A 26,580-nucleotide genomic window follows, 5' to 3' on the forward strand; every position below is an offset into this window, starting at 1 on the left:
TAATTTGTCTTGCTCTACTTGTCAAAATGTCTTGTTTTATTTTATCATGTAATTAAACTACCGATAATTAAACGCAATAGAGTACAAAGCATTTGTTTTTATTAAATAGTATAATCGCGTTTCTTTTTCTACTCAAAAAAAGCGCGAAAACACTTTTATCCTTTATGCCTACTTTAACAAAACGAAATGCTGGAGCCACTATCGTATGTTCTCAGAATTGTTTTTCTTATATATATTCTTTTATGTATTTTTTCAAACAAGTACAATAATATCATTTTAAGCACGACATTATTTTATCTCATTTAATACCTGCCTTGCAAATATAAATATCAATCATTTTCAATATATTTTATGTACATCATTATGCAAAAGATTGTATCAGATATACGTATTTTTTCGTAAATAATGTTAAGAAGATTAAGATTTGTGCATGAAATACGACAATGTCTGCGACAGTATATTGGAGCCAAGTTGTGGTCAATCGCTTGTCCTATTGATTCTTTCATTATTGGTTCTTACGTGAAGAAATAAGCTTAAGGAAGAATCACATACTTACGTTTTTATCTCTTTCAATGAAAGGCATTCTCGTTCTTGTTCCATTTAATTATCACAAACGGAAGTCACAATAGAATGGCAGAGTTATCTTACACCTTTTTTGATTAAATTAATACACATTGCGCATCATTCTTGTGTATTTCAATTATTTTATTATTTTAATTATAAGTTATTATTATTTATTAGTATTATTATTTATACATATATTATTTACAGACATATATTTATAAATTTATATTATTTATATATTTATATCGTATATATAAATCTCTTAAAAGAGATTTATTACAATTATTTATAATAATTTTTATTTTTATAAATGTATAAAAAAAAATTTTAAATTTAAAACCTCAATAACATTTTTTTGTTTCTTAAGGACGACCTGTAGAACTTGATGAAGTGATTTAATAGATTTTGTTTAAGTAATCGTTATTTGATGTTTTTCGCACGTTCATCGGCGAAGAAAAGATCGCGAATGAACTTGGTCGTTAAATGACCAAAGATTTAGAGAAGCAGCTTTTTGACTTTAGGGAAGTTCTAGTAAAGGTGCATAAAATTACAAAACTTTACACAAAGTTTTATTAACCGATATCTTACAACATGCGTCAGCGTAGCTACGCAATTAGTTAGTGTCTGTAGGCGTTTCGTGTATGTCTTTGCTTAAGGCATAGTATAAAATATACTCTCGTAGCACCTTAAATACAGATGTAAATTAGTAGATGATCATAGATTAAAAGAGAGACAGAGAGAAATGTGTGATTTGAGCAGGTGTATGTGGATTCCCTCGCGGAACTTCCTCAACAATGCGGGCAACGTATCATACCAAAAACATCACATTTGGCGCACTTGAGGGCGACGAATTCTACTGTGAACTCGTTGCGATGTACTGATCTCTTGCTGCCGTGACAGATGGGACATAATAATCTCTGAAATCCGCCACAGTAACAACAAACGGCGCATGCATCCTTACACTGAAACATAAACGTTTTGTGATATTTAATTAAGGGCGTTACAAAAATAGCAATAGTTTTTTCAAAATAACGTTTTTTGTGACGTTTAATTTTTGCGCCATCTCTTCCGATTTTTTAAAAATTTTTAAATGCATATTAAATTTAAACCGATAACTTGTTAATATATTGAATAACAATACGTTTAATATGCAGAAATGATTCTTAAAAATAAATTAGATAAATTTCACATGACAACAATGTTTAAACAAGCCTTCCATCGAGCCTGATTTGGCGTTATGAAACTATAGTTTTCACTTTCACTTTGACTTGCTACTGATCGTGAGTTTAATATACTTGAAATGTAAATCGATTTTGCAGAGTATATAACAAGTTTGAATGGAATAAAGATTAAGTATACGATTGTTAATCAAATAAATATTACAGATTTTAATTAAATTTAAATAATACATTCCATGCCTTTAACTGCTGTATCCGAAAATAAACAGAAAGAAAGACATTGATAAATTATATTTCTATTAATGTATCATTAATCCTTTCACTTATTCAAACCTGATTTTAGTAAAAATTAGAAAACTGTATTGCATTGTTAATACTTCTGTATTATTTAAAAATATTAATGTCACGTTAATCTTATGTATATCTATATTTTAATATTAAACATTTTATGATTTTATCATTACATTCACGAAGAAAATAATTAATTTATATCAAAAATGAATAAAATCACTACGCATATATCTCACAGAGATTGTTTTGAGGAATTTATATGTATAACAACACCGTTGGCATGCAACAAAAATAACAATGGCAGCATATATGTAAACGACCTTTAGTTGCAGCAAGGTAAACCTGAATTGCACGACATAGAAATTTATGATCTCGATGAAAAAGGAGGTGGCAGTTAGAGAGAGACGGTTACAGATAAAAGTGAAAGGACCGTGCAACCTTGCGTTCACAACTGCTTGTATTATGTGTAGACGTTTTATCACGGTCTACTATTCTGTCTATCTTAGAGAGCTTATTCTGCGCATAATAAATGCGTCGCGAATGTATAATGTAATTATACAAATTATTCAAATTGTAATAAATTTTTTATGACAGCGCATAAATTTAAATCAAATACCAAATTTTTCAATTCCTATTCTGAATATCGACTATACTTTTATTACTTGCTTGAAAGAAGTTTATAAGAAATAGTAACAATAAATGTAGATATTGAAAAGTTTCTTGTTATATAAATTTTTTTTTATAGAAAATAAGAGAATGTTATATTTTTAACAAGACTAATAAATTAATTTGTCTGCGTAAAATTGTTACGAGTGTATAACTAGAAATAAATAATATCGTATATAACTAGAAATTGTGATAATATCGTTTTCATTTAACATTAGAAATTTAAAGTTAAACATAATCTAAATTTAAAATAAATGCGGAAATTATATATAGCTCTTTGTTTTCGAATAGTTTAATCTGTTATGCCACCTCTTTCTTACGAAACCACAGGTATTTAATTAGTATATGTCGTAACTGATAATTATAAAAATTAATCCGACCGTTCATTTCTTACGCATTTGCGTCTAATAATGCGAGAGAAAATAATGCGTTTAACACATAAATGTAACGTCAATCGATAAATTCCGGTGATAAATTATTAATTCCACGTCCCGGCACATCCGTATTAAAGTACAGCCCGAAGCAAAAAGGATATTGAAGCTCTACGATGGTTGGCATAATCAATTCACCTGGTAAGGTTCCAGTATGCGACGTAGTTCCCCCGACTCGTTAAGTCGCTCGACGGTGTCGACACCCTGTAACAAGTAAAAAAATTTGTGAGACAGAGAGGCATTTAATATTTAAACCATTCGAATCTGAATACTTTCTTTTCGCCTCATGTCTGTTGCTATATGATTACGACTATGCTGTAAACAAGACTTTTGATGATACGTCGCATGCATTAAAGAGTTTCTGTCGAATAAAAAAAAAATTGCAAGACGCGTCTTTCAAGACGACGACATAACATTCTCGACGAGGAATACAGCTGCACAAAAAAATTTTATCATATTTTCCGCTTTTTCTCGTGCATAGCAGTTATGCACATTCACCGTAATAATTGTATCGTGCATTTTGCATGCTAGTGTTAATGAGATTCTTAATAAAACACGCAATATTCATTTAGTAGAATTAACACTTCTAATTTATCCAAGGGAAAATTTCGCTATATTTTATTCTAAAAAGTCTTTTAAATTGTAACAGCTAATTGCTCAGAGATAACTTATTATGCGTGATATTTGTTGCAAAATTTTCAAGATTGTAGACGAATTTGCGAATGCAAGCGAGCAAAATAATGCGACATTCCAAAGATCCGTCTGAGCACGTCTTGTAATTTCATATCTGATGTAATGTAATATAGACTTTATTGCGAATGTAGTTACGACGGTGTATTCCTTTCACTAAAGACAACGTGATGAGCTGTCAAACGTGCGAAGAGCAAGAGTGAAAGTATGTATAAATCGATAAAAAAATTGTAATAGAAAGAAACAGATATTTTTCGATGATTTTCGGTATGAATCTGTTATTTCGTACGAGATAATTACATGACGCCGACAGATTGGAATGCAGTTGGGCTAGCTTTATGTGTGTACACTTGTAGGCTAGACATCAGCTATCTTAAAGCAGTGTAACGCAGGCAATCTCACTTCGCGTTCTCTCCAATGGCCTTGGATCAAATAGCTTGACATTTCACTTACGCATATATCTGCTCTATCCAACTATCGGTTGCTGGAAGTAAGTTTCTTGAGAAACGGACACTGCGACGTAGTTGAGAAAATCAAATTACAGCATGATTGGCTCTTAGAGCTAAACATATGTTGTTTATCTAATCCATTTATTTTTATTAGAAACATATTATTGCTATTAAATTTCCGAGCAAGTCATATGAAAAATTAATATTGTTCCAAAATAAATTTAAAAAAAAAAATATTAAAAAAGAAATAAATATATCTCTAATTTGTGTGATAAAAGATTTAAAAAAGATTATAATAATATTATAATTATATAGCAAAAATTTTATACAATGTTTGCTATAATAAAAAATTCTCTATTTAATTCTATATTAAACAATTCATAATTTTAATATCTGATAAAAACAGATCAGACTGCATTATATAAAAAAATCTATTGTACAAAGCATCCTGATATTAGAAATGTGTATAATTGATAATTATATTATACATATATGTATAAGTATGCTCATATATCTCATAATACGATCAAAGTGTATCTCTCATTTTATCACTTGGAAAAAGTGCGTAAACACAACTGACGGTTATGATTACGAAGATCTTTACTACATCGCAATAAAAGCGACATACTATTTTATGAAGATGTATCTCGTAAGATATCTCGTCATACATGATGATACGAACTTATATTACTTCCGTCGTGAATGAGAGCAATTACGAACTATACACAATGGGAGAACATACGTAGGTTTATTACGGTCATTCCCAAGTACCGTAACGTTTAAGTGATCACTGCGATAATAATCGTTTCTTGTCACTAATTTCTACTATCTCATTCTACCGATTAAGTAATCTTTATTACGGCTCAGTATCCAATTGGCATCGCGCAAATCGTAACATGATTATATGAGCCTTTTTTCAAAATGACTAATTGTTTATTGAAATCAAACAATTTATCAGTTTATATTAATATATAAACATCAAGAATTTTAATTTCTACGAAAAAAAATAATATATTCTATATATATATATATATATATAAAATTTGATACTTTAAATATTTTTAACTTAATACTATTTTCTCTCTGTCTCTTTCAATCTCAATGAAACATAATATTTTACCATCTTTGCCGTAGTATTCTATCACCATATAAAAATATACTCATATCCTAAGAATACAATAATTTCATTAAAATGAGAAATTTTATAATTATATATTATCATTTATTTTATTATTAATATGATAGTTAATTGTTGCATTTTATTTAGTTAAATGTAAAAATTCTATTATATAAAATATCTAAGAATATATGTATGATATTCTTTTTTATTGATTCATCATATAGTCTATGCAAATTAAACACAATTTCAAATTTTCACTCGTAAATTCATTCAATTTTTATTCATCAGTCAATAGTTATCTTTGACATTTCACGTTATTCATCTCTCGACTTTCTCGATGTCGAGTATCCTCGATTGCATAATGCGTCATCGGCCTTGTATAAATTCCTTGCAAGGCGTAAGACGATGGATTCGAAAGGGATCATGAAGTACTCATAACTCGAATTCTAGTACGCGCGCACTTTAATTTCTTTTATGAAAAGTGAGCCTATCTGTTAAAGGGAAAGAGAGAAAGAGAGAAAATAAAAAGAAATAAAAAGATATTGCTATTAAGAACAAAATATCTTTTGAGTTGACAAATGTCAAACACAGATAACAGAACGTTCAACGCCAGCTGTTCACGCTTTATTATTTATGCCTTTATATAAAACGTTTATATCAAAAATATATATTTTAAAATTTGACAATATAAAATACATCTATTTTTAACTAAATTATATGTTTCAAGAATAAAAGAAATAATAATGAAAATTGACAGAAACATACACAGCACGAATAATTTCCTATTGACATATATTGTAGAGGGTATATTTTGTTAAGTAATGCACGCTTTGAATTTTGTAGCGGTCATCTCTTTAGTTCCTAAGATTGTGACTATGAAATAATTTTTGTATTAATTTGTAACAACTTTTTGTTATATCCTATTCATGTGTATATATTTTTTTGTTTGCATCTACTCGTTACTGTGTATCACTGTCAATATGCTTCAGAATTATTATATTAGTTTTGTTAAGAATTTCAAATACAGTTTACAAACTTCTAACTATTATTTTCTTTTATTATAAAATAAAAACGTGGATGGGGGAGAGACTCTGTCACCTAATTAAAAGTGCAAATTATTCAGAATTTCTCTTCGCAATTATCAAGAATAAAGTAATCCATGCTGTGTAAGTTTTTGTCAACTTTTATCAAAATAATAAATTAATGTTGATATACACAATAGTGTATATCATTATAATCCACCATTAAATCCAACATTAATGCGTAATACGATGCGATGTACTATAAATTTAAGTACGAATATTTTTAAAAGATCTAGGAAAGACATCTCCAAGAATAAGAATCTGCTTATTTCTAGCTTTGTGCAGAACTTTATGCGCTTTATTTTTTTTATTTAACAAAAAGTCTTGGGACAATATTTTCTCATATCTAATTTCTACTTTACACATACAATGTTAACATGTTTAACTAATAAATATAACAGAAAACTATATAAGTTATAGTTTCTATTCTTAGAACTGTGATTAAAAAAGTTGTGCCGTTAATTATGTCAGAACAAATTTTTTCATTAAAACGTACATTTTACAAGCTATTTCTTGAAATTTATTTCATCAATATATATATTTTCTCTATTTTGCGCAGTTTCATATATTATATCTTATTTATTAGAATTGAAAAGGCATACATACCCCGATATGCTGACCATCGACGAAGAGTTGCGGCAATGTTAAGACTTCCAAATTAATCCGGTCCCTGAGTTCGATTTGTAATTCTGTATCGCGAAATAAATCTGCTTCGTCATACTTGACCATGTTCGTCCACAAAATTTGCTTCATCTTCATACAATTCGTAAAGGTCTCTCTAACTATGCCCAGCGATGTCATGTAAAGCACCACTTTGCCTTTTTCCCTTTTTACATAAGCCTAAAACAGAGTATAATATGCTACTAAAGATCAAGGAACAAAAACCCATGTAAATTTCAAGTTTAAACAGAATATAAATTGCATTGAGATCTGCGATAAGGAAGATTATTGAGATGATTCTTACATATTATTTTTCATTCTTCACTGTATGAATTATCAATATATGATTAAATAATCATCATTACTTTGCGTTGAATTAAAACGATATACCTCTTGCGAGCTTATTTTGTTCAATGATATGGAAATGATATATATTCCAAAATCACGATAGATATAAATTTGAGAGTGAGGACAGCTTTGAATATGCATGTGTGTAAGTACAAATATGTGTATGCGTGTAATCGTGTGTATGTGTAAGCGATATCGATGTCAATAATTAAAAAAAAAAAATGCAAATATATATGTTGTCGAAGATCATTTCTTAAAGATAGATATAATAGAGAGAGAGAGAGAGGCGATATAAAGAGAAATATTCTATCATATAAAAATTTTTTAATATTATATAATATAATATATAGAAGAACAATTAGATTTTTCTTGAAAAAACACTTTAATTAAAACGCGGAAAATATTAGCTAAATTAAAGTTTTGATTGAACAGTATACAATGTATATTTATCGATAACAACAGTTATTAATCGCATGCTGCGAGAAAATTGAGCACTGAATATAAATAGCATCGCTTGTTCTAACTATATTGCAAAAGCTTCATGTTGTCTTGACATTTTTAATATATGCTAAAAAGCAAAAGATAATATGTTACAAAACAAAAACAAATAACGTAAATATATGTTTGTGTGTATGTGTTTGTTATGTGTATGTATATATGTACATATATCAATAATTTTATATAGATTAATGTGGTAATATCATAAGCGAGAGAATAATAATAAAATGCATTGATGAATTAATAAAGTTCTGAAACTAACGCTAAACACACAAAGTATCCTCTCTCCTTTATTGGCAATCAATTCTTGGATAGACACGGACCACAATTTTCACACGAAAGAGAGCGACCCTTTATGGTTCGACGATTCAATCGCAATCGCCGTTTGAACTTCGGTTCTTGCTTAACAACGCGTGCATTCATCACTTGTTCCTTTAATACAATTGATTTCATTGGCACGTGCATAACTATTGCATCAAGATATTGCGCATATTTGATAATTTACAGAAAAAATTAATTTTTTTTATATTTTTATCTACTATTTATGACAGCAAAATATAATTTTTATTATATTAATTATAATATTTCTACAATTAAAAAATATTTATACACTCTGTCATTAAACATTAGAATGGCTTATAAAAATTGCATTTTTTTAATTCGATTAAATTATCATTCTTGAAACATCACTTGTTATGACATCAATTGTTATAGCATCATATAAGTTTCAGTAGATCACATACTAAAAATGGATACAATCTGTAAATTTGTAAAAGAGACACATATTTTTCTTCCTCTCAGATGCAATCTCTTCGTAATAATCTAGCTGTCTTTTAAATTGCCTGCTTCTCGTAATGCTTAATATACTTTTCAGCTGAATTACGTAATGTCGTTTAGGCTGTCCTCTCAAGAAAGACGAAGAAGAATAAGAGAAGATAGCAGGGTAAGCGGCAGAGGAGATAGAAAAAGGAAGGGGAAATGATCATGTTAAATTAGCTTTCACCGCTTGCGCAAACTAATTCACTCACACACACACACACACACACACACACAGTATCGCATAATTCTAATATAATTTTTAATCTATAAAGAAATTACGCAATTATTATTCTATGCATTCTCTGCATTTATTATGTGTGAGTAAAAAATCGTGGATATTGTAATACTGTGCATAAATTTGAATAGTTTAAATGTAAGCTCTTTACGCTTTTTGCTGTAATTTGTCTGAATATATCAAATAAAAAAAAAAAACAACATTTTACTGTGTAAAAACTATCGTCTCTTTATTAATGTCACTGCTGTCGTAAAAACTTCAGAGACTGCCATTTATTGCGCTTAAAGCATAAGGCATGATAAATGCTACATGTATTGCGAAGAATATTTATTAAAAATGTTCTTTGACAAAATTGAAACTTTTTTACATTTAGTTATAGAACATTCTTCTTAAATATATGCGCAAGAAAAGTTTTATTATAAAATAAAATTTTTCTAGTTAAGGGGATACATCTCGAATGAAAATATCAATATAGTCTCTAAATTCAATAAGGTTCGCATTCGCAGAGTTCGATGAAATTTCTGCTCTCCGATATGGTCATTCCACGTAAAACGATCACGTCCGATTAGCATTATGGATCACCACGTGCTCGCTCGACTGCTAATGAATGTGGGTACTTCAACGGGGAAACCGGACTTGTTGTACCAGGTGCATGATCTGCACTATGAAAGCATGCTATCATTGTGGAAGTATGAGTGGTAAGATCTCCACTAGCCATTACTAATTTTTTGCTAACCTACTTGTTCCTACCCGTTACCCTACGCAAATGACACGTATAGTAATTGCCTTCGATCATAATTACGTGCCGTTCTTGAAGAAGGCAGAACCAATACAGTCAGGTACACGCGAACCAGATGGCCTAACAGAGAGCTTCGCATCATAAGTTATAAAACTGATGGGGGACAAACTTTTTCTATCCCACGTGTATCCTAAATATTAAATGAAAATTCTAATTAAAATAATCGATAGAAAGGCTCAAGAAGCAATTAACGGATATCCGTATACCATAGAGGCACAATTAAAAAACAAAAACGCGCGACAATTTTAATAAATTAAAAAATAAAACAAAATATAATTTACAAAGCCTAAATAATATAAATAAAATGCAAATTATAAAGAAAAAGACGCAAACGTTTTAATCTTAAACTGCATTCTCTTCAAAGTTAAAAGTAAAATGTAAAAGACAAGCGATCATTAAATAAAAACTAGAAAAAACTATCAACAATATAAAAAACCATGACCGATTAATTGTTAAATTATTGAGTCTCTCCAAAGGCATTACAGTAAAATTAAAAATTTATTATCCATCACAAAGTTAAAAACAGTATCACACAGTAACTACACAAAAACTTTCAGCAGAGAATACAATAGATATCAATGAGTTGCCTCCAAAAAAATATTTATAATAATGGAATATAATAATGAAATAATATTAAATATAAAAATAATGATATCACAATTTGCTGATGGAGGATCAGTAACGAGTGAAAGATTGGAATGTCTAACGGAAATACAGAATCGTCACATTACATGGTATGTCTTAAATCTGCCGCGCGAATGGAGAAAATAAACAAAGTACAGAGAAACAAAACAAATACAATCATGATAAAAGAAACAGATTATACGCACACACATAGAGAAATAAAAATTTTTTAGCCTTTCAATGATCGGAAAATAGGATGTATATTGAGCAATTCGGTGTCGCTCTGCAGATTCAAAATAAATTTTTATCTTTTTATATGTAATATTTATAAGTCTTCTGTGATAGCACTTTAATTAGAATTATCATTGTCTGATAAAAATCTATCTAGTTATTGTTTTTATATTGTTACATTAATGTCAAAAAATTATTTTCTTTATAATAAAATATATACAAAATGCTGATTAATTTAAAATAATTGTTAATTATATTTTTCTATATCAGAAATTATAATCTTATTATAAGTGACTTAGTCGCCATTTATAGCAAGAGTAATTTAACATTTTTTATTTTAAACATGAATATCAAGAATGCAGTTTTTTAATATGATCGATAACAAAGAGAGGAGACTTGCAAAAAAATAATTTATCCATCGTAGCTTCTTGTAATGGGAAGGTGTGTGAAACCGTTGCGGGTCATATGAGGTGAATAATTTTTTGTGCGTCGCGACATTCCCTCACCGACAACGTTATATCCACTCTGTAGATCTTATACTTCCCAATAGAAATCTCTTTGGATAATAAAGCTATGATAAGAAATATATTATAAGGCTTGTACAAAACATCGTATTGTATTTACTACATATATTAAAGAGAAAGAAAGTATAAAAAAAATATATATGAAAATTATTACTACATTACATTTAAGAAGTCTCTTGAAGAAGAATATTCAAATGTTAAAAACAGTAAAAGATATTGTAACAAAGCATGTATATAATTAAAAATAAATATATACCTCTATCTAAACGTTGTTTTTGAATTTCTTCAAAATAATATTAATTTGTATAATTAAAATTTTCTTGTGTAAGAAAATTTTTTTCTTTAAATAATTATAAAAATTCTTCATACCTTTCTATTTGTAATTTCTTGTTTTATTTTACTAATTCTTAATGTCTATGTAATAAGGAATAATCTTCAGTTTTAATCCAAGTCTGAGAATGATTTAGATTGCGAAATTTCTTATGATTATCATGAGACTAATTAAACGTAAATGTTCATAATATCATACCCAACTCAAACAGTTTAATGAGTTTCAATTTCACAGTACTATGATACAGCACAGCTAGTGCTATACGTTTTCAAAGACAAGATAATTTTACGAGCGCTTAATGAAAGGTACATCTAGCCGTACGTGTTACATACAAAACGACGGCATGCTTTGAATCAGCGATTAATTGTGAATGATTCGAGCTGGTAATACAGACAAGGATAGAAGCGCCAAAGACGATTTCTCCGTAACTGGGATAATGTTACAAGAGATCAGGTCGCCCACTGACCGGAATTTGGTGTGTTAAGATTGTTGGCAATATTATAAATACATATCACTCTCGAAGAATGAACTCTGCTTGTTGATATATACAGAAACTTGCATCATGCAAGAAATATCCATTAGAAGGATGTTTGAAGAAGCGTAAAATTAAGTTAACTAATGTTCCACCAACATTAAATCCATATTGTAAAGTGTTTATTTTCTCCTCATCTATTTATTTAGCATTAAATCAGATAATTGTCAGAAGTCTTTCGTCTCGGTAAATTGAATCATCGATCAGTCTAGTCTACACGTTGACATATTTGTCTGCACGATCTGGCACTTAATGGTACAATGATGAGAGTTAATAGTTAACCATTGTGACACAATAGACGGTAGCCGTTTAGAACGATTTAGTTTCTAAAGAGTGGGAGGAAGTCGCGGTGCGTTTTCGTCATTTCTGTAATAACAATCTCATGTGTCACACAGACTTTCACAATGCGTTCATGACGAGAATGAGATTAGAGCTCGGAATTAGAGTCAAAGAGAAAAGGATACAAGGAAGGGAAAGGGATGTAAATAATAGAGCACGCGATGTAAACGATGACGGTGCGATTGCGGCAGTCTCTTCAGGTTCTCACGTGCGGTGCCGCGATTGCACAAGACAATTGGCATCTGCAATCGCGGAGACATCGCGATCAGCAAGGGCGCGCGGCATATTGACCAGAAGCGAATGTGTGAAAAGGTGAAAGCGTACATATATCTGCAACTATTCGCCTAAGCGAATCGCCGCAGGGCCTCCTGGACAGCGATCCCGTCGGCGAAACTTTACATACTTTTACGCATGGATTGACACATGTATCTAAAGATACAAATGTAAACATATATAACTTTAGGCAGACTTCTATCTTTGATATATCGTTTCACTTTACATATATGAGTGCCTTCAATTACGTAAAGGGCGAGTTTCGCGAACGAATGACATGGATGATAATATAAAGTCACGCAGCAGGCACGAGTGACCGATAGGTGAAGCAAGAAATCCGTCGTTCTCCTCGCGACCGGTAAAACGTCATCCGCGATTCAGCCGTTCTCCGCTTCGCGATGCATGACACAAGCGCCAAAGAAAAAACGATTTCCTTGTCGCATAACGCATGTATTTACGTTGTCGCGCGCATCGCGGTGATGTCAGGTGAGATCTGACCTTTGTCGGGATAATTGATGCAAATGCGTCACCGTTCGATGAATGCATTTTTCGCTGGACTCCTCTCTTAAGGTCTACGAGCATGACGTAATTTCACGTGTATTTCCCCATCGAAGTCGCGGCACGCGATCGATGAGTTCCTCACTCGAGAGCACATCCGGTCAAGCTCTCGCCGCAATGCGGATCGTATATCGTCGATACGCAATTTGTCTCGTCTTGCACTCGTCAGTTTGATCTACGTCATTGGCGAAATGTTAACCGCGAATCTATTCTATATGCAAGGTTACGTGCGGTTCGAGAATTGTCATATGTTCCGGTCGATTATTAAATCGATTAATTGTGGTCGCAGATTGACCAAACGGAAATACAAAACGCTTCTTCAAATCTCTGAACTATTCCAAAATGTAAATCGTGGACGAAATTTTACACTGATATCGATCAAAATGATTCGCTATTCTTGCATTTCTCTCGTCTCATTTTAAATTAAAAAGATAATTATAGATTCAATTATGCAAATAGAAAGTACGTAAACATGCTGTAGCGTAGACAATCGCATAGCGTAAAATTTTTATTCAGAGCAAACGCTTTATCTTTCTCGTCTCTGAATATAAAATATTGCGAGAATCTACTTTTCTTATGCCTCGAAAAGAATTTCTTTCCTTTCAAACGAGTCATATATCTGTTATCGCCATATTTTTTCGCATAACGGATATTTTCTCTCTTGATAATTTTAATTTATGTTAAACTTGCTGTATCTCCAAAGAAAGTTATAATTTACAAAGATTAAACTTAAACTTATACAATTAAGAGTAATTTTATAATTAAAAATGTATCGCATTAATTTTTTTTTATTTCATGTTCATCATTCATTTATTCCGTGTTTTTTATTCTTTTGTTTCAATCCATCAAACTACATATAAAATAATATTATCTATATGATTCCTTTCCGTTTCTTAATCGACATGCACCTGCGCGAGTCTGATTGTGAGCGAGAATGATTGAACCATCTAACATCAATTTAATTTCGTTGAAATTGAAACTGGAAAGCTTTCCATCATTATGTTCAATGTAGAAATACTTGTAATCCTTGCATTAATATCCGGATCGATTTCCAACTTGTAATCCTTGTTAAATTTCATTATTAATTACTTTATTGAATGATAACGTGTAATTTAACGTATATGTAATTTAATGTTCTTCGTAATTAGTTATGTTACAGGAAAATTTTATCTCACCAATTATAGAAAACAAGTTTTATAATAATGTGTTATTAATTAATTTTTGAATTTATAAAATTAAACATATTATGTTATAGCAAAATAGCATGTTATTTTAAAACCTACTTTATGTAGAGAAACTACACTCTTTTAAAATACAATGTATAAAAATGATAAATACTCTTAATAATGTTTGTAATCAATAATTCTACATCTCGTATATGATGTACACTTCCTGCTTTCCAGCTATTTATTATGAAAACGGCATTTCTCAGTTATTACGTACTTCTATGTCAAGATAAATAGTGAAGTTTAATTATGCGACATTAAACAACACGTGTCATTATGAAATCAGCGATGAGAAATCAGCTCTTGCTCATCTCTGATAATAAAACACACATATCGAAAGGCAATAATCATTTCGCAAACACTTCGTACCGCATACCACTTAAAATGAAGTGCGAATCCGAAAAAGAAAGTACACTTTCATAAATACATTTCATTATTTATGCCCGATTGCAACCGCGCGTTTGCCGCAGAAATGTCAATGATCTTATGACTAGAAAGGAACATTATTATCGCGTCGATATTTTCATCATAAACACCTCATGTCAACATAGCAAAAAAGTTTTAATTAATAATCAAAGACGAAATAATCCGTAGAATATTTCCTATACTAACTTGTTAAATTATGAAAGAATCCGGTACCAAAATGATTAAACATACTTTTCCGGGTTTCTTCTTTAATAAGACCAACTAATTATTCGTGTTCTTGTAGTATGCAAGAGCTTATAGTTTGCAAGAGCAAATGTTACACACGGATTACGAACGTTTACAAGAGACTTTTAATTAATTAAACGCGGAATCTGCATTCGCGCAATATTCAAAAGTTGCAGTATCGCAAAAGGCAAATAGGAAATGAATCATGCGTTTCTCTTTAGAAACTTCTTTAAAGTCAAAGAAAAAAAAAGAATACATTGTCTCGTGTAATAATATTTATGCAGCGTTTACTCGCATATATATACGTGTGTGTATGCGCATTAAATAATTTTGAGATATATTAATATATACATTGTCAAGATGATATTTTAGAATGCAAAAAAAAAGAAGTATGACGTTCACCTAGATTGTAGCAGCATATTTTAGTATAATAACATGCTATTCCCGTTACAGCTTGTGGAATAATACGGGATTTCTGTTATATATAGATATGATAAACCGGTTCTGTATAGATGGAAATTTCTTAAATTTTGGGTTACTCGTGTCACGAGTACGGGCACACTATATGTAAATGCGCATCTGTGTTTTCCCTTAATTTAAGTAACGGTGCATCAAGTTCAAATTTTGATGCATCGCAATCTGCGGCTGAAAAACGCTTTGTTACTATTTCTTAGAGAAAACACACGATTATTCAAAATAGTCAGATGCTTGATAAGATTAAAGAAATTTCTCTCTGTTCTCTGGGATACTCTCAAGAAATTATTTTTATCTTAAAGACTGCGAAACAAACTACGTCGTTATTATCGGATATGATTACGATTATGATTATTGTCGATACGTTGAATGAGATTTATAAGCGCGCCTATCTTTATTATTTCATATCAGAATCAAAACTTAAGTACAAAAGAACATAGCTATATTTTTAATAAGTACGTATCACATACATGTCTCTTTCTATGCAATAAATTTTACTTGTTTTATAAACTTTCTAAAACAACTTATTAATTCTAATATATGAATTTGTGAAATATTTTCTATGTATATTTAATAATACAATAGCCACAATTATGTATCAATAATATTTCTCTCGAGAAATATAAAATCCTAAAATCGCGATTGATAATTTTGGCAAATATTATGTTACATGATAATTTAAAATAAACTTATTATAAACTTACTCGTTTACAGAAGTGTTTACTTAATAAGTCGTTCGTAAATTCAATATCCGCATTGCTTCGTTGACATGAAATTTTTTTTACGCCAATATCACATATCCTATTATTAGTTAATTGGAAAACAAGATATTTGATAAAAAAAGATGAGACCATGCTGTTACGGTTTCAAATTTCTCGATAAACATATTGGTCAAGGGCAATTTTTATAAAAACCTTTTTTAAACGTATGTGCGAGAAAGAGAGTACACGTGTGGGAATAAAATAGATCTAAAGAGAGAATACAAGACACACACAAAATTCAGATGGGACAAGACCAAGAGAAAAAAAAACAGATGCTTAATCGAATCCAAGAGGAAGCTAAAACTTTTCGTTGCCGTTGCTGCTGTCACCGGTGGTGGCCTCTTTGACCCGCTTTCTCTTTTCCCACCCGATTTGTCTTGTGGACATGTCTACCGTGTTTTCTTCAACCGGGAAACTCATGAAGTCGACCTCCCGCTACCTGCCACGGCGGTTAAAGACCTCGACGAATCCATCTTTCTCTAGAATACGCGGAATAGTAACATTGTAAAAACAGAAGATAAAGTAGGTCGTTTGTATGTCGATATCATTGACATCGCTTCATTAGCAAAGCTAATCGACATATTAGTAATTCAGGTATACTCACACATAAATCATTTACGCATTTATTTGAAATTTACATAAAAAAAAAATGATTGCAGATACACTAAATTTCGAAAAGTTATTATCAGCAAGATCTAAGACATTTCAATCTATACAGCATCTGAAATGAAATTTATCAATCCAATATGGCAAAGTCTATCAATTTGATCTACATATATATTGTGCCATGGAAATTTCTCAATCCCTGAAGTGCAATTCGAATAAATATTATATGAAGAGTAATAAGATTAATATAGTTATATCGAAAAGTATAGATGAAACGCCCAGTCGCAATATGATGTTGCGTGCATAATTTTCATGAAGAAAGAAAGTTGGCTCGCGAAAAAAGAGAGACGATAAAGTAGGTTGTATCTGTGCGACGCGTTTATAATTGGTCATTTCACCTTTTTTATTCAACTGTCGCCAAGATATCGAACTGGGTTGCATGTACACACGTGCGAATCAGCTTCATGAAAATTTATGCTACGAACGAGAGTAATGCTACTTGATTTGCGATTTGCATGCGTGGATATCGCGTGCATGAAACACGAAGCGCAATGAAATTACGTGGTCGGCCGGAACAAAATATGGTTGATGGGTTCATCTATGATGTGTAACATCTTGGCCAACAGAGTCTGATAAGAGCTATTGTGAAAAAGAAATAAATTAGTTTAAAACATTTCGTAATTATTCTTCTCGTTTTTTACGAATCAATTTAGTCTACTCTCTATGTGTGTGTGTTCCACTTTCATTAGTGAGAAAGTATATATTTTGAGAAAATCAAGTGTTCTATATAATTGGTTCAATGCGTCTAATGTTTTTCTACGTTATTACGCGTAACAAAACGTACAATTATGTAACCTATTATAAAATCGGTACAAGCAGAATAGAAAAAAAAAATAATGCCTAGTTTTCTCATAAAAAAAAGAAAGTTTTATTTCTTATTATTATTAATTATTTAGCAGGATAAATAATTTGACTGATTTCGATACAATCATGGTTATCAAGATCGATAATTTCAATCTGTTTTATATTTGTTTAAGAAATTGCCAATTAGTTACCATCGCGATTTTATGTTGCTCTGAAAGAATAATATTCTCAAATTTTAACTTAATTATTGCACAGCACCGTAAGCAATAATTTCACACTTCAGATTCTTTCTCCATGAAAATACTTTAATGATTAAAATCAGCATTAAAATCAGCCACCCGACATAATACGGAACCCTACTCAGAACATGAACCTCTATTCACTAAACAAATTATGTGGCCATTAAATGTATAACGGTTTAATTGCGCATATACTGCTTCGCACAGAATATAATCACTCGTCTAAAATACATGCGAGAAATGTGCGTGCGCTTGTGAATTTCATTATTTATAACTATATATCAATACGAGATGCATAGTTTATTTTTATTATTTTAGATATGAATTATTTATAACGCTACAGTAAAATGTAGTGTCGTTTAATAAGAAGATATTTAAAGTTCCATTATCAAGAATAAGAATATAAATATATTTTTTGTTATATAAATATATAAATTTTTTAATAATCGGAATATACTCGATAATTTTTATTTATTTGGTTTAAAAATTAAATGTGTATCACTACGTTATAAGTATTGCCATATGTAAAATATGTAATAACATTTTTGTTTTTTTATTTTTTATTTATTCAAGAAGTGCTAGTTTAATTTAGCACACAAGATTCCAACATGCTATATGACAGGTATGGTACTCTCTCTGTACGAGTTTTGTTCTCAGAAGTTACTACGGCGGTTTCAGGCACAAGTTTCATTATATCAGTCGCTTTGGTATACTTGAAAGAGAGAGAGAGAGAGAGAGAGAGAGAGAGAGAGAGAAAAGCTATACTTTGCTGTGTACTAATTACACGGAAGTAAATGCGTCATATCCTATTGCACGTTTGCTTGGAAATCAGCTACATCTCATAATAATAATCTCATATTCATCATGAAAACATGATCGAGATATAGAAACTACAATATTCGCAAAATGTCAAAATCGTTATGGTATAATTTAAACAATAACAAAATTCTCAGACTCGGAAATAATTTCACATTACATTCTGACAATGGCACTTTTGAATATTCATCCAAAACCGCAAGAACTCTTATTATGTACAGAATGTTGAGCAATAGGAGAAAACTGTCGCAAAGCAAATGTCTACTAACATGCCTAATGTAAACATGCCTCTCGTAAGTCAAATTTGCACAATATCTCCGCGAAAGCGATGATTATGGCATATAAAATATTTTATGCGACATGTTTTATAAAAATTATCAAGAAACACAAAACTTAATTTTAAACAATATTCCATTATTCGTATAAATATAATTTAAATAATTAAACAATTTTATACAATCTAAGATACAATTAGAGTAATTAACTATGCTTTTGATGTTTTCTGTATATTGAATTGTTTTTTTTCATTATTCTTATTAAAATGTCTATATATAAAAATCCGTTGTAACAAAAAATAAAAGATGATAATGCATTTTTTGTGTGATACAGTATTAATAAGATGCACACAGTACTGAGATAAATCTGCGTGCTTCGGTGTGCAATGAGGAAGCGAGAAACGACGAATGTAGGACATACCGCACGGTGGTTTACCTAAAGCGATATTTATGATTTCAGGTCGCAGTATCGGTACACTTGTTTAAATTTTTTTTATGTGAAATCAAGTTACTCACATGGTACTGGTCAGTGGTGCGGTCTGCAAAATCACGCATGATATTTCGATATCGTAAATTACGGTTGGCCGAGCGTGCGATTAATCTATCAAACCATTAAAAATTTCTATTGGTATAATATATACATATACATATATGTATAGCAGCAATCCATCAAGTACCCATCAAGTATCCATCACATTCGAAGTAGACATCCGAAATAGACGTCTACTTGAAATCTAATTTTCTCTTGAAGTAAACGTTCCGAAAGTGTAAGTGTTACTTCTTTTCAAAGAATACATCATATTATATAAAGCGTATTAATGATTGACCACACTGTATAATTGATTACATTTTTATTACTCACACAAATTAATTCTGCTATTACTTTGATATATTTAAATTAAATTATGACTGATCTCAACAAATTTTTTATCAGATATATTAACAAATATTATTGTTTTAAATAAAATACTTTTAAAAACTGATTTTACAAAAAAAAGACTTTCTAACTGTATCAGTAATTACCAGCAATTACCAGAAGATGCGATATAGAACGTATCTCATTAAACTGTCATCATTTGCATCACGAATTTCGATTTTTCATGAGGAGAGAGAGAGAGAGAGAGAGAGAGAGAGAGAGAGAGAGGAGAGAGAGAAACAGAGATAATCGCACATTTGCAATGGATTGCACGTGAAAAGCGCAATCGAGATATGGCATGGAGATTTCAAAGGCAGATTTAGCCGCGAGGAAGTGCGGGATTACTTCTCAACCGTTGCCAGCGCATTTGCGTGCAAGTGGAGTTATATTCTCGGTCTCTGTAATTTCGCAAAATAGGCCGCGCATATGCGCGAACGGGATGGATAGCAACGCGAGTGCCCGATAACAAAGAAGGATACCAAGAGATCAAAACGTAGAACATACGAGGACTTGTGTCTCGCGGCCGATGTATCTCAATATGTTGCGTATGTTGCATTTCTCGGTACATTGCTGTAATATCGTTTTATAGAATCTACCGTTATGTCGATTCGTTCCGCATCGACGATATGAACGTCGTGTACGCACGACGTTCGCATAGCAACACCGGAAATCTCGCAATAAAGACGCGTCTATACGTATACAAATATATTACGTCGATTGCGCTCAAATTTGATGAGATCTTAATAGCGAATTTCTCGTCGGAAACCGAGACGAATTTAATGCGATATGCATTATCGAACGACCGGCAGATAATAAATAGGCTCGTATGCAAGTAAGCCGATTATTGCGATAAACGCGTTCAACGATAAGACGATAGTAAATATTTGTCAAAGTATGTTGTATTAAGGTATTATATCATTTTACGGTGAATCGCCATAACGTCCCTTGTGCTGAGTGAGTCAAGAAATCTGTTCTGCCTATTGACGTCATTTCTCATGTCATATTTTATAGTAAAAGTATAAAGGAAAGATTCTCTTTTCTAAGCGATTTCAGACGAGTTCTAAAATCGTGTGATGTTGTGTACTGTCATGTAAAAAATTAATTAAATTATTCAGTCTTTCTCTTCATTTATATTAATAGTACATCGTGTTTTATACAGCTGTGTATCTTGATGTAATAACTACATTTTAAAAAATCATACATTTACTTTATGTGTGAATTTATTTTATAAATCAGTAATATAATATGCAAACTGTTTTTCCCCAGCATTTAATTCATCATTATCATTTATTATCGAGAAGGCGTGGCTCATTGCGTTTTGAAAGGTACGCAAATTTGAGCAGAACACACGATATAGTTACCAATCGATGCCATTTGATGATGATCCAAAGTGGCAAGCGATAGAGGACGATGCGGCTATCTAACTGTAAATCTAACGCTTCGCGTTTGACCTGTAGACTATGCGAATCAAGTGCATCTAGCTCAACGCACGGATTGCAGCGTACAATCCTATGGGCTTGCATCGATACCGATCCCAAGCTCGTCAATACGCACTTCAGGTACTCGCAATGCCAGTACTTGATTTGCATAACAAGTCGTCCCATCGTTTACAAGGATTCAACCCTGCTGCATTGTGTCTATTGATCAATATTTAAAATGTGGGAAGCCGCAAATATAAGAGAAATGTTACGTAATTTATTTTGCAAAAACATTCTTTAATTCTTATACATAAAATTGTAAAATTAAGTTGCGTACATTTAACATAAATATATTATTTTAATACAATATTTTTTAAGATAATTTTCACAGATCTCCACTTGAAATTTTTTCAGTATTTTTTTTCTTTTTTTTTATAGATACCAAATTATAATTTAGCTTTTTATTAAAAGAAATATTACTGGAAATATTCCTGAAAGATAATAAATCGCATTTTTTGTCGCAGTAAATGTGGAAAAAATTCAAATATTATTAAACTGTAAATTCACTTGTATTCTTCAGCATTAAATCTCTCGTTTTCTCACATAATATACTAGAAATTAAATTAATTTATTGAAACAAACCTTGGAGGTGGGTGATTGCAAGAATGTTGCGATGCCAGCTCGTACTCTATTCTTCACACCGCGCACAGTCCCTTTGGCACTTCGTATGGCTTCCTTATCGTGAATTTTATAACCGGCAAAACTCTCGTCGTTCTCGGCAACGCCATTCTCACCGTTCAAGTTTTTATTATTATCGTGCAGCTCGTTTACGTGGAAATTAATATACCTATCATCCTCATACAGATACTTGTGACCGGTCGACCGATTCTGAGTGACGTCGACGCATTGCTCCTGCTCTGTCCTCTCCTGTTCCAATTGCTTTCTTTCCTCGTATGTGCATTCTTTAACGATCGGTGACGATGTCGATTTATCGTTTTGTTCCATCGTTAATTCGGGACTCCTGATTCGCGGAGTTGAGGACGCTTTTGACATGGACGACATACCGGACGGTGACGGGGAGATGCTGGTCGACGATGTCGGCGAACGTATCGCGCAATCAAATTCCGTCATCGTCGAGACTTGCTGATGAACGTTATTAAATTCCTCGATGCGATCGTCAATGCCGTTCGTCGAAAGCGCGATCAATTTCTTGACGACATCCATTTTCGCTTCATCCTTGGATGTCGTCTCGTGTACTCGATATTCGCTTGCATCGCCGCCATTCAAGGAATCACAGCTGATGCTGCTCTCGTTGTCGTCACTATCGACCTCGGCCCCGCTGCTGGTGACGCTGCCGGTCCGATTGTGCGTGCTGTTGGACAGTATCACCGTGCTAGCGTTCTTCTTCTTCGGTAACGGCGGCGGTGTACCGTCAAGGTCGCTGCACGTGCCGCTGTCTAGAGTGTCGCTAGGCGAACATTGGCCGCTCGACATTACCATGCCACTTAACGGACTCTGGTAGGAGTTGTAATAGAAACAGGCTTTTGTACGACCGCCTAAAGTGGTCGAGTTCAGAGTCTCTGTAGCACCGCTGTGTACCATGTCTCTGTTATCGTCGTCGCCGTTACTATTGCGCTCCTGATTGTCAAACGCCGGTTCACCGCTGAAGACACTGATCCTCACACAGCTCTCACCGGCATCAGCACTCGCACAGTATTGCTCGTTCACCAGGTTCGTCGCACTCACCACCACAGTACCGTCACCGCGCCTGCCCGAGCGCTCGCACGCTTTCGTCTCGTTCTCGATCTCGTCGCGATTCCGATTATTTTCGTCCAGGGTCAGTCGCACCGTCGAAATCACCCTGCTGTTCTTGTCACCATCCGGATTGATCTTGATCTTCACTATGTGCGCGGCCTGCTGTTGATGCTGCGACTGCTGCCACCGCTGTCGCGACGATTCGACGGCGTCACTCCGCTCTTCGTAGCCGCAGTTCGCAGATTGTACTTCCGGGATTCTTCCCCTGCAAATTGTCGCGGCATCGACGGTAGGTGCGCTAACTCCGACAAATACCGTTGCTCCGGGCCCGCTGGCGAGAGACGGCGAGACGGAAGGAGAAACGGTCCGGATTGACACAGTCTGCTGAGCGGCCTGGTTAGCATCCCGAGCCTGAGTCTTCGCTGGTAGTGGCGGAGGAACAGTCATCGTGGCGATCTCATCCATACGTGCATACAAAGTCACCGTGTGTGGCTCGATAGACTTCACCTTGAGAAGGAATTTGGAAAGTCAAGGATTAATGCTTCTCTCTCTTTGCTTCTCTCATACAGGTTTCTTTTTCCTTTTTTTTCTTTCACAGCTTCTTCTTTAAATCAATTCGTGTCTATGTTGAAAGCTGTTTTGATGTCGCGCTGTTTCGTCGAATTTATCGGACAAAAATATGTCCAATTATCTCACAGTCATTAAAGAACGTTAATCACTCGAATGAAGCTATTTCCTGAAAGCCACGTGTTGAAGCGAACATTTATCGCGATTTGCCGCGATATTAATTCACAGCAAATGCAACGTGGATTGCTCGACCTGAACAACTACAATTTGGAGCAAAATAACACTCGATCAAAGTCGAGTGCCGTTGCAACAGACCGCTTTTCATCGGCACATTCGCATCGACGATTTGTAATCCCACGGCATTGTATACTGAAATATTAAACTAATATTTTTTTTTCTTTTTTTTTTATGGCGCGCTAATTTACAACAAAATTAATATATGAACCTCTTAGCCTTTTTTTTAAATATGAACCTCGCGCAAGATAAACTTTTACTAATCAACTAATTTAATCAATTAATTTAATCAACTAATTTAAAATCAATTTTGAAAATGATAATTTAGCTTACTAACAATAAGTGATGTTATCTATAATACGTTGTCGAAGTTTCAACTTTCTTTAGAGCATCAATGCGGTTAAAAATTATTTTTATCTGAATTCGATGGATCATATTGTATGTCATATCATTAAATTAATTATATAAATAAAAATTCACAGTTGAGATTATACATGATTTTGTTATCGCGCAATGCTGACAAGCACCAATCACTTCGCGAAATTGCCCAAATTCTGGCTATCGACTGTAACTCGTTCGATCGCGCTCCAGATCGATCGATCGTTCGTAAGGACAATCGCGCGGGCGCGACGGGGGAGCTTGACGAATTGTGCCGCCTTTCGAATCAGGTCGATCGGCCGAAGAATGTGGAAGGCTCCGCGAATCGTCGAGAAAACGTTAGCACCTTACGCGCACCTGTAGCCGTGCGAGATCGCGGACTACCTGTCGAGCGGACGAAAGAGAGAGAGATTGGTGGAACGTACGGGACTGGCACGCAAAAAGAGAAAAAGAAAACGATGCGTGACGCGAAAAGAGAAGATGAAGAGAGGGATCTGTTGTGGGGGGACTACAAGGCAGGATATTATCACTTACGAACCGCGTATATCAAGTTTATGTGTATCAAGAGCGGCGCATAGTAAAACTGCACTCGACTTAGCCGACAACGACGACGACGACGACGACGACGATCAACGGGTGATCGTTGACAGTACGGAACGTTAGTAACTGTACTGAGTGTTGCTGACATTCACTCATGCAGTGTCGCGGCCTGGGTGGGGACTGAAGTCGGGCCCCGGGACTATGGCGAAAAGGGGAATGGGAAATTGTCTATGGGGAAGAAGGTACGACGAAGATGGTGGTGGAAAGAAGGGGAAAGAGGGAGAGAGAAAGGCGAGCGAGACCCGTAGAAGGACGAGAACGGGTTCTCTCGACTTGTAGTCGCCAGACAGGTACCTGTCCAGCCAAGTGGTGGACGTGGCGTCCTCTGCCGAACCACCCGGGATCGACCTCCCTCCCCACCAACCCCTTTGGTGCCTTATTTAAATACCTGATTCTTTACCGTTCTCCATAACTTTCACGTGGACGCGCCGGTTTTACGCGTAGGTGTGTACATCAACGAACGCACGCACGCACGCACGCACGCATGCTCGATTATCGGTGCGCACCTGCCGAAATTTCACCGCCGATGCTGCAAAACGCTCTTCTCTCTCCTTGCAGCACGTCTTTGCTGGACCATTCGCTGTAATTCGTGCACGACCGTGTCCCGTGAATGGCCGTGTGAATGGAAAGCACGGTCGCTCCCCCAGGCTATGCTTCGTACTTATCGAAAATCTTTTCACAGTGATCAATCATTCGAAGATGTTGCAATAGATATTTATTGTGCGTAGATGCTAATAAAAAATTTTATGAATAAAAAAGATTTTTTTTATAGATTTCATCCGTAATATTGGAATGTCAGAATTATTTGATGATCAAGTGTACCTTTATTTCTTTATTATTTTAAATAAAATTTATTTTTTATCTACTTTAATATTTTCTTTGCTAATTATGCGTTATATATATATATGTAAAGTCTCTTATATCTGTAAATTTTTATGACACAGATAAATCGTTTAAAGAGTACCTGGAGAAGACAGAAAAGATTTCTATAACTTTTATAGGCAATTAAAGTTCTATGATTAAATTTATGACATAAATTTACATTGCATAATGATGTATCAATTAATGATGATTTATGTATGTTATTCTTTGGGTAATATTATAATATTCTAAAATTGGCTACATTAATGATTATTTATATTTATCAGTTGATATCAAAATATAGCCTATATATCATTTCTAAAAATCGTTGTTTTAATCGCTTTTTTGTGATAAAATTAATTAAAAAGATCTAATGTAAATAATCATTATTATCATTATTATATAAAATTGGATAATTTTACAGAAATAAATATAATCAAATTTTAATGCATTATTTTTTTGTAAAATTTTGTAAAAACACATTTTTTAATGAAAAAAAATAGCTACGTTGCTCTTATCAGCATTTTTAAAATCAAATAATGTAAGATTCATTATAATAATTTTACATGGCTTAAAGGAGCATAGAACAGGTTCCGTTACACCTCTTAGCTGCATACATACCGCGGATTATCTATCTGGTTATTCGTGTTAATTTTTTTCTCTGCTAATGGCAAAATATTTTGCACCTATGACCTCT

At 33.0% G+C, this 26,580-nt stretch overlaps 2 protein-coding genes across 3 annotated transcripts in view; both read right to left on the bottom strand.

Moving 5' to 3' along the window:
• LOC126850526 (synaptotagmin-10-like) overlaps positions 1-26,580 on the bottom strand; it is a 132,361-nt gene that overhangs the window by 34,899 nt on the left and 70,882 nt on the right. The window lies entirely within an intron of this gene.
• LOC126849972 (glutaredoxin domain-containing cysteine-rich protein CG31559-like) lies at positions 1,112-25,128 on the bottom strand. 2 transcript variants are annotated; one of them, XM_050592473.1, is made up of 5 exons: positions 24,961-25,128; positions 22,131-23,750; positions 7,078-7,311; positions 3,269-3,334; positions 1,112-1,526 (listed from the first exon to the last, which is right to left on the bottom strand). In XM_050592473.1, exons 1-5 carry the CDS (start codon positions 25,108-25,110, stop codon positions 1,353-1,355), a joined length of 2,244 nt encoding a protein of 747 aa, XP_050448430.1. In that variant the 5' UTR covers positions 25,111-25,128; the 3' UTR covers positions 1,112-1,352. The 2 variants fall into 2 exon arrangements, with proteins under 2 accessions (XP_050448430.1, XP_050448439.1); XM_050592482.1 differs by having other exon boundaries at positions 24,957-25,047.

Source organism: Cataglyphis hispanica, chromosome 1 (assembly GCF_021464435.1).
Source record: "Cataglyphis hispanica isolate Lineage 1 chromosome 1, ULB_Chis1_1.0, whole genome shotgun sequence".
Classification (NCBI taxonomy): domain Eukaryota; kingdom Metazoa; phylum Arthropoda; class Insecta; order Hymenoptera; family Formicidae; genus Cataglyphis; species Cataglyphis hispanica.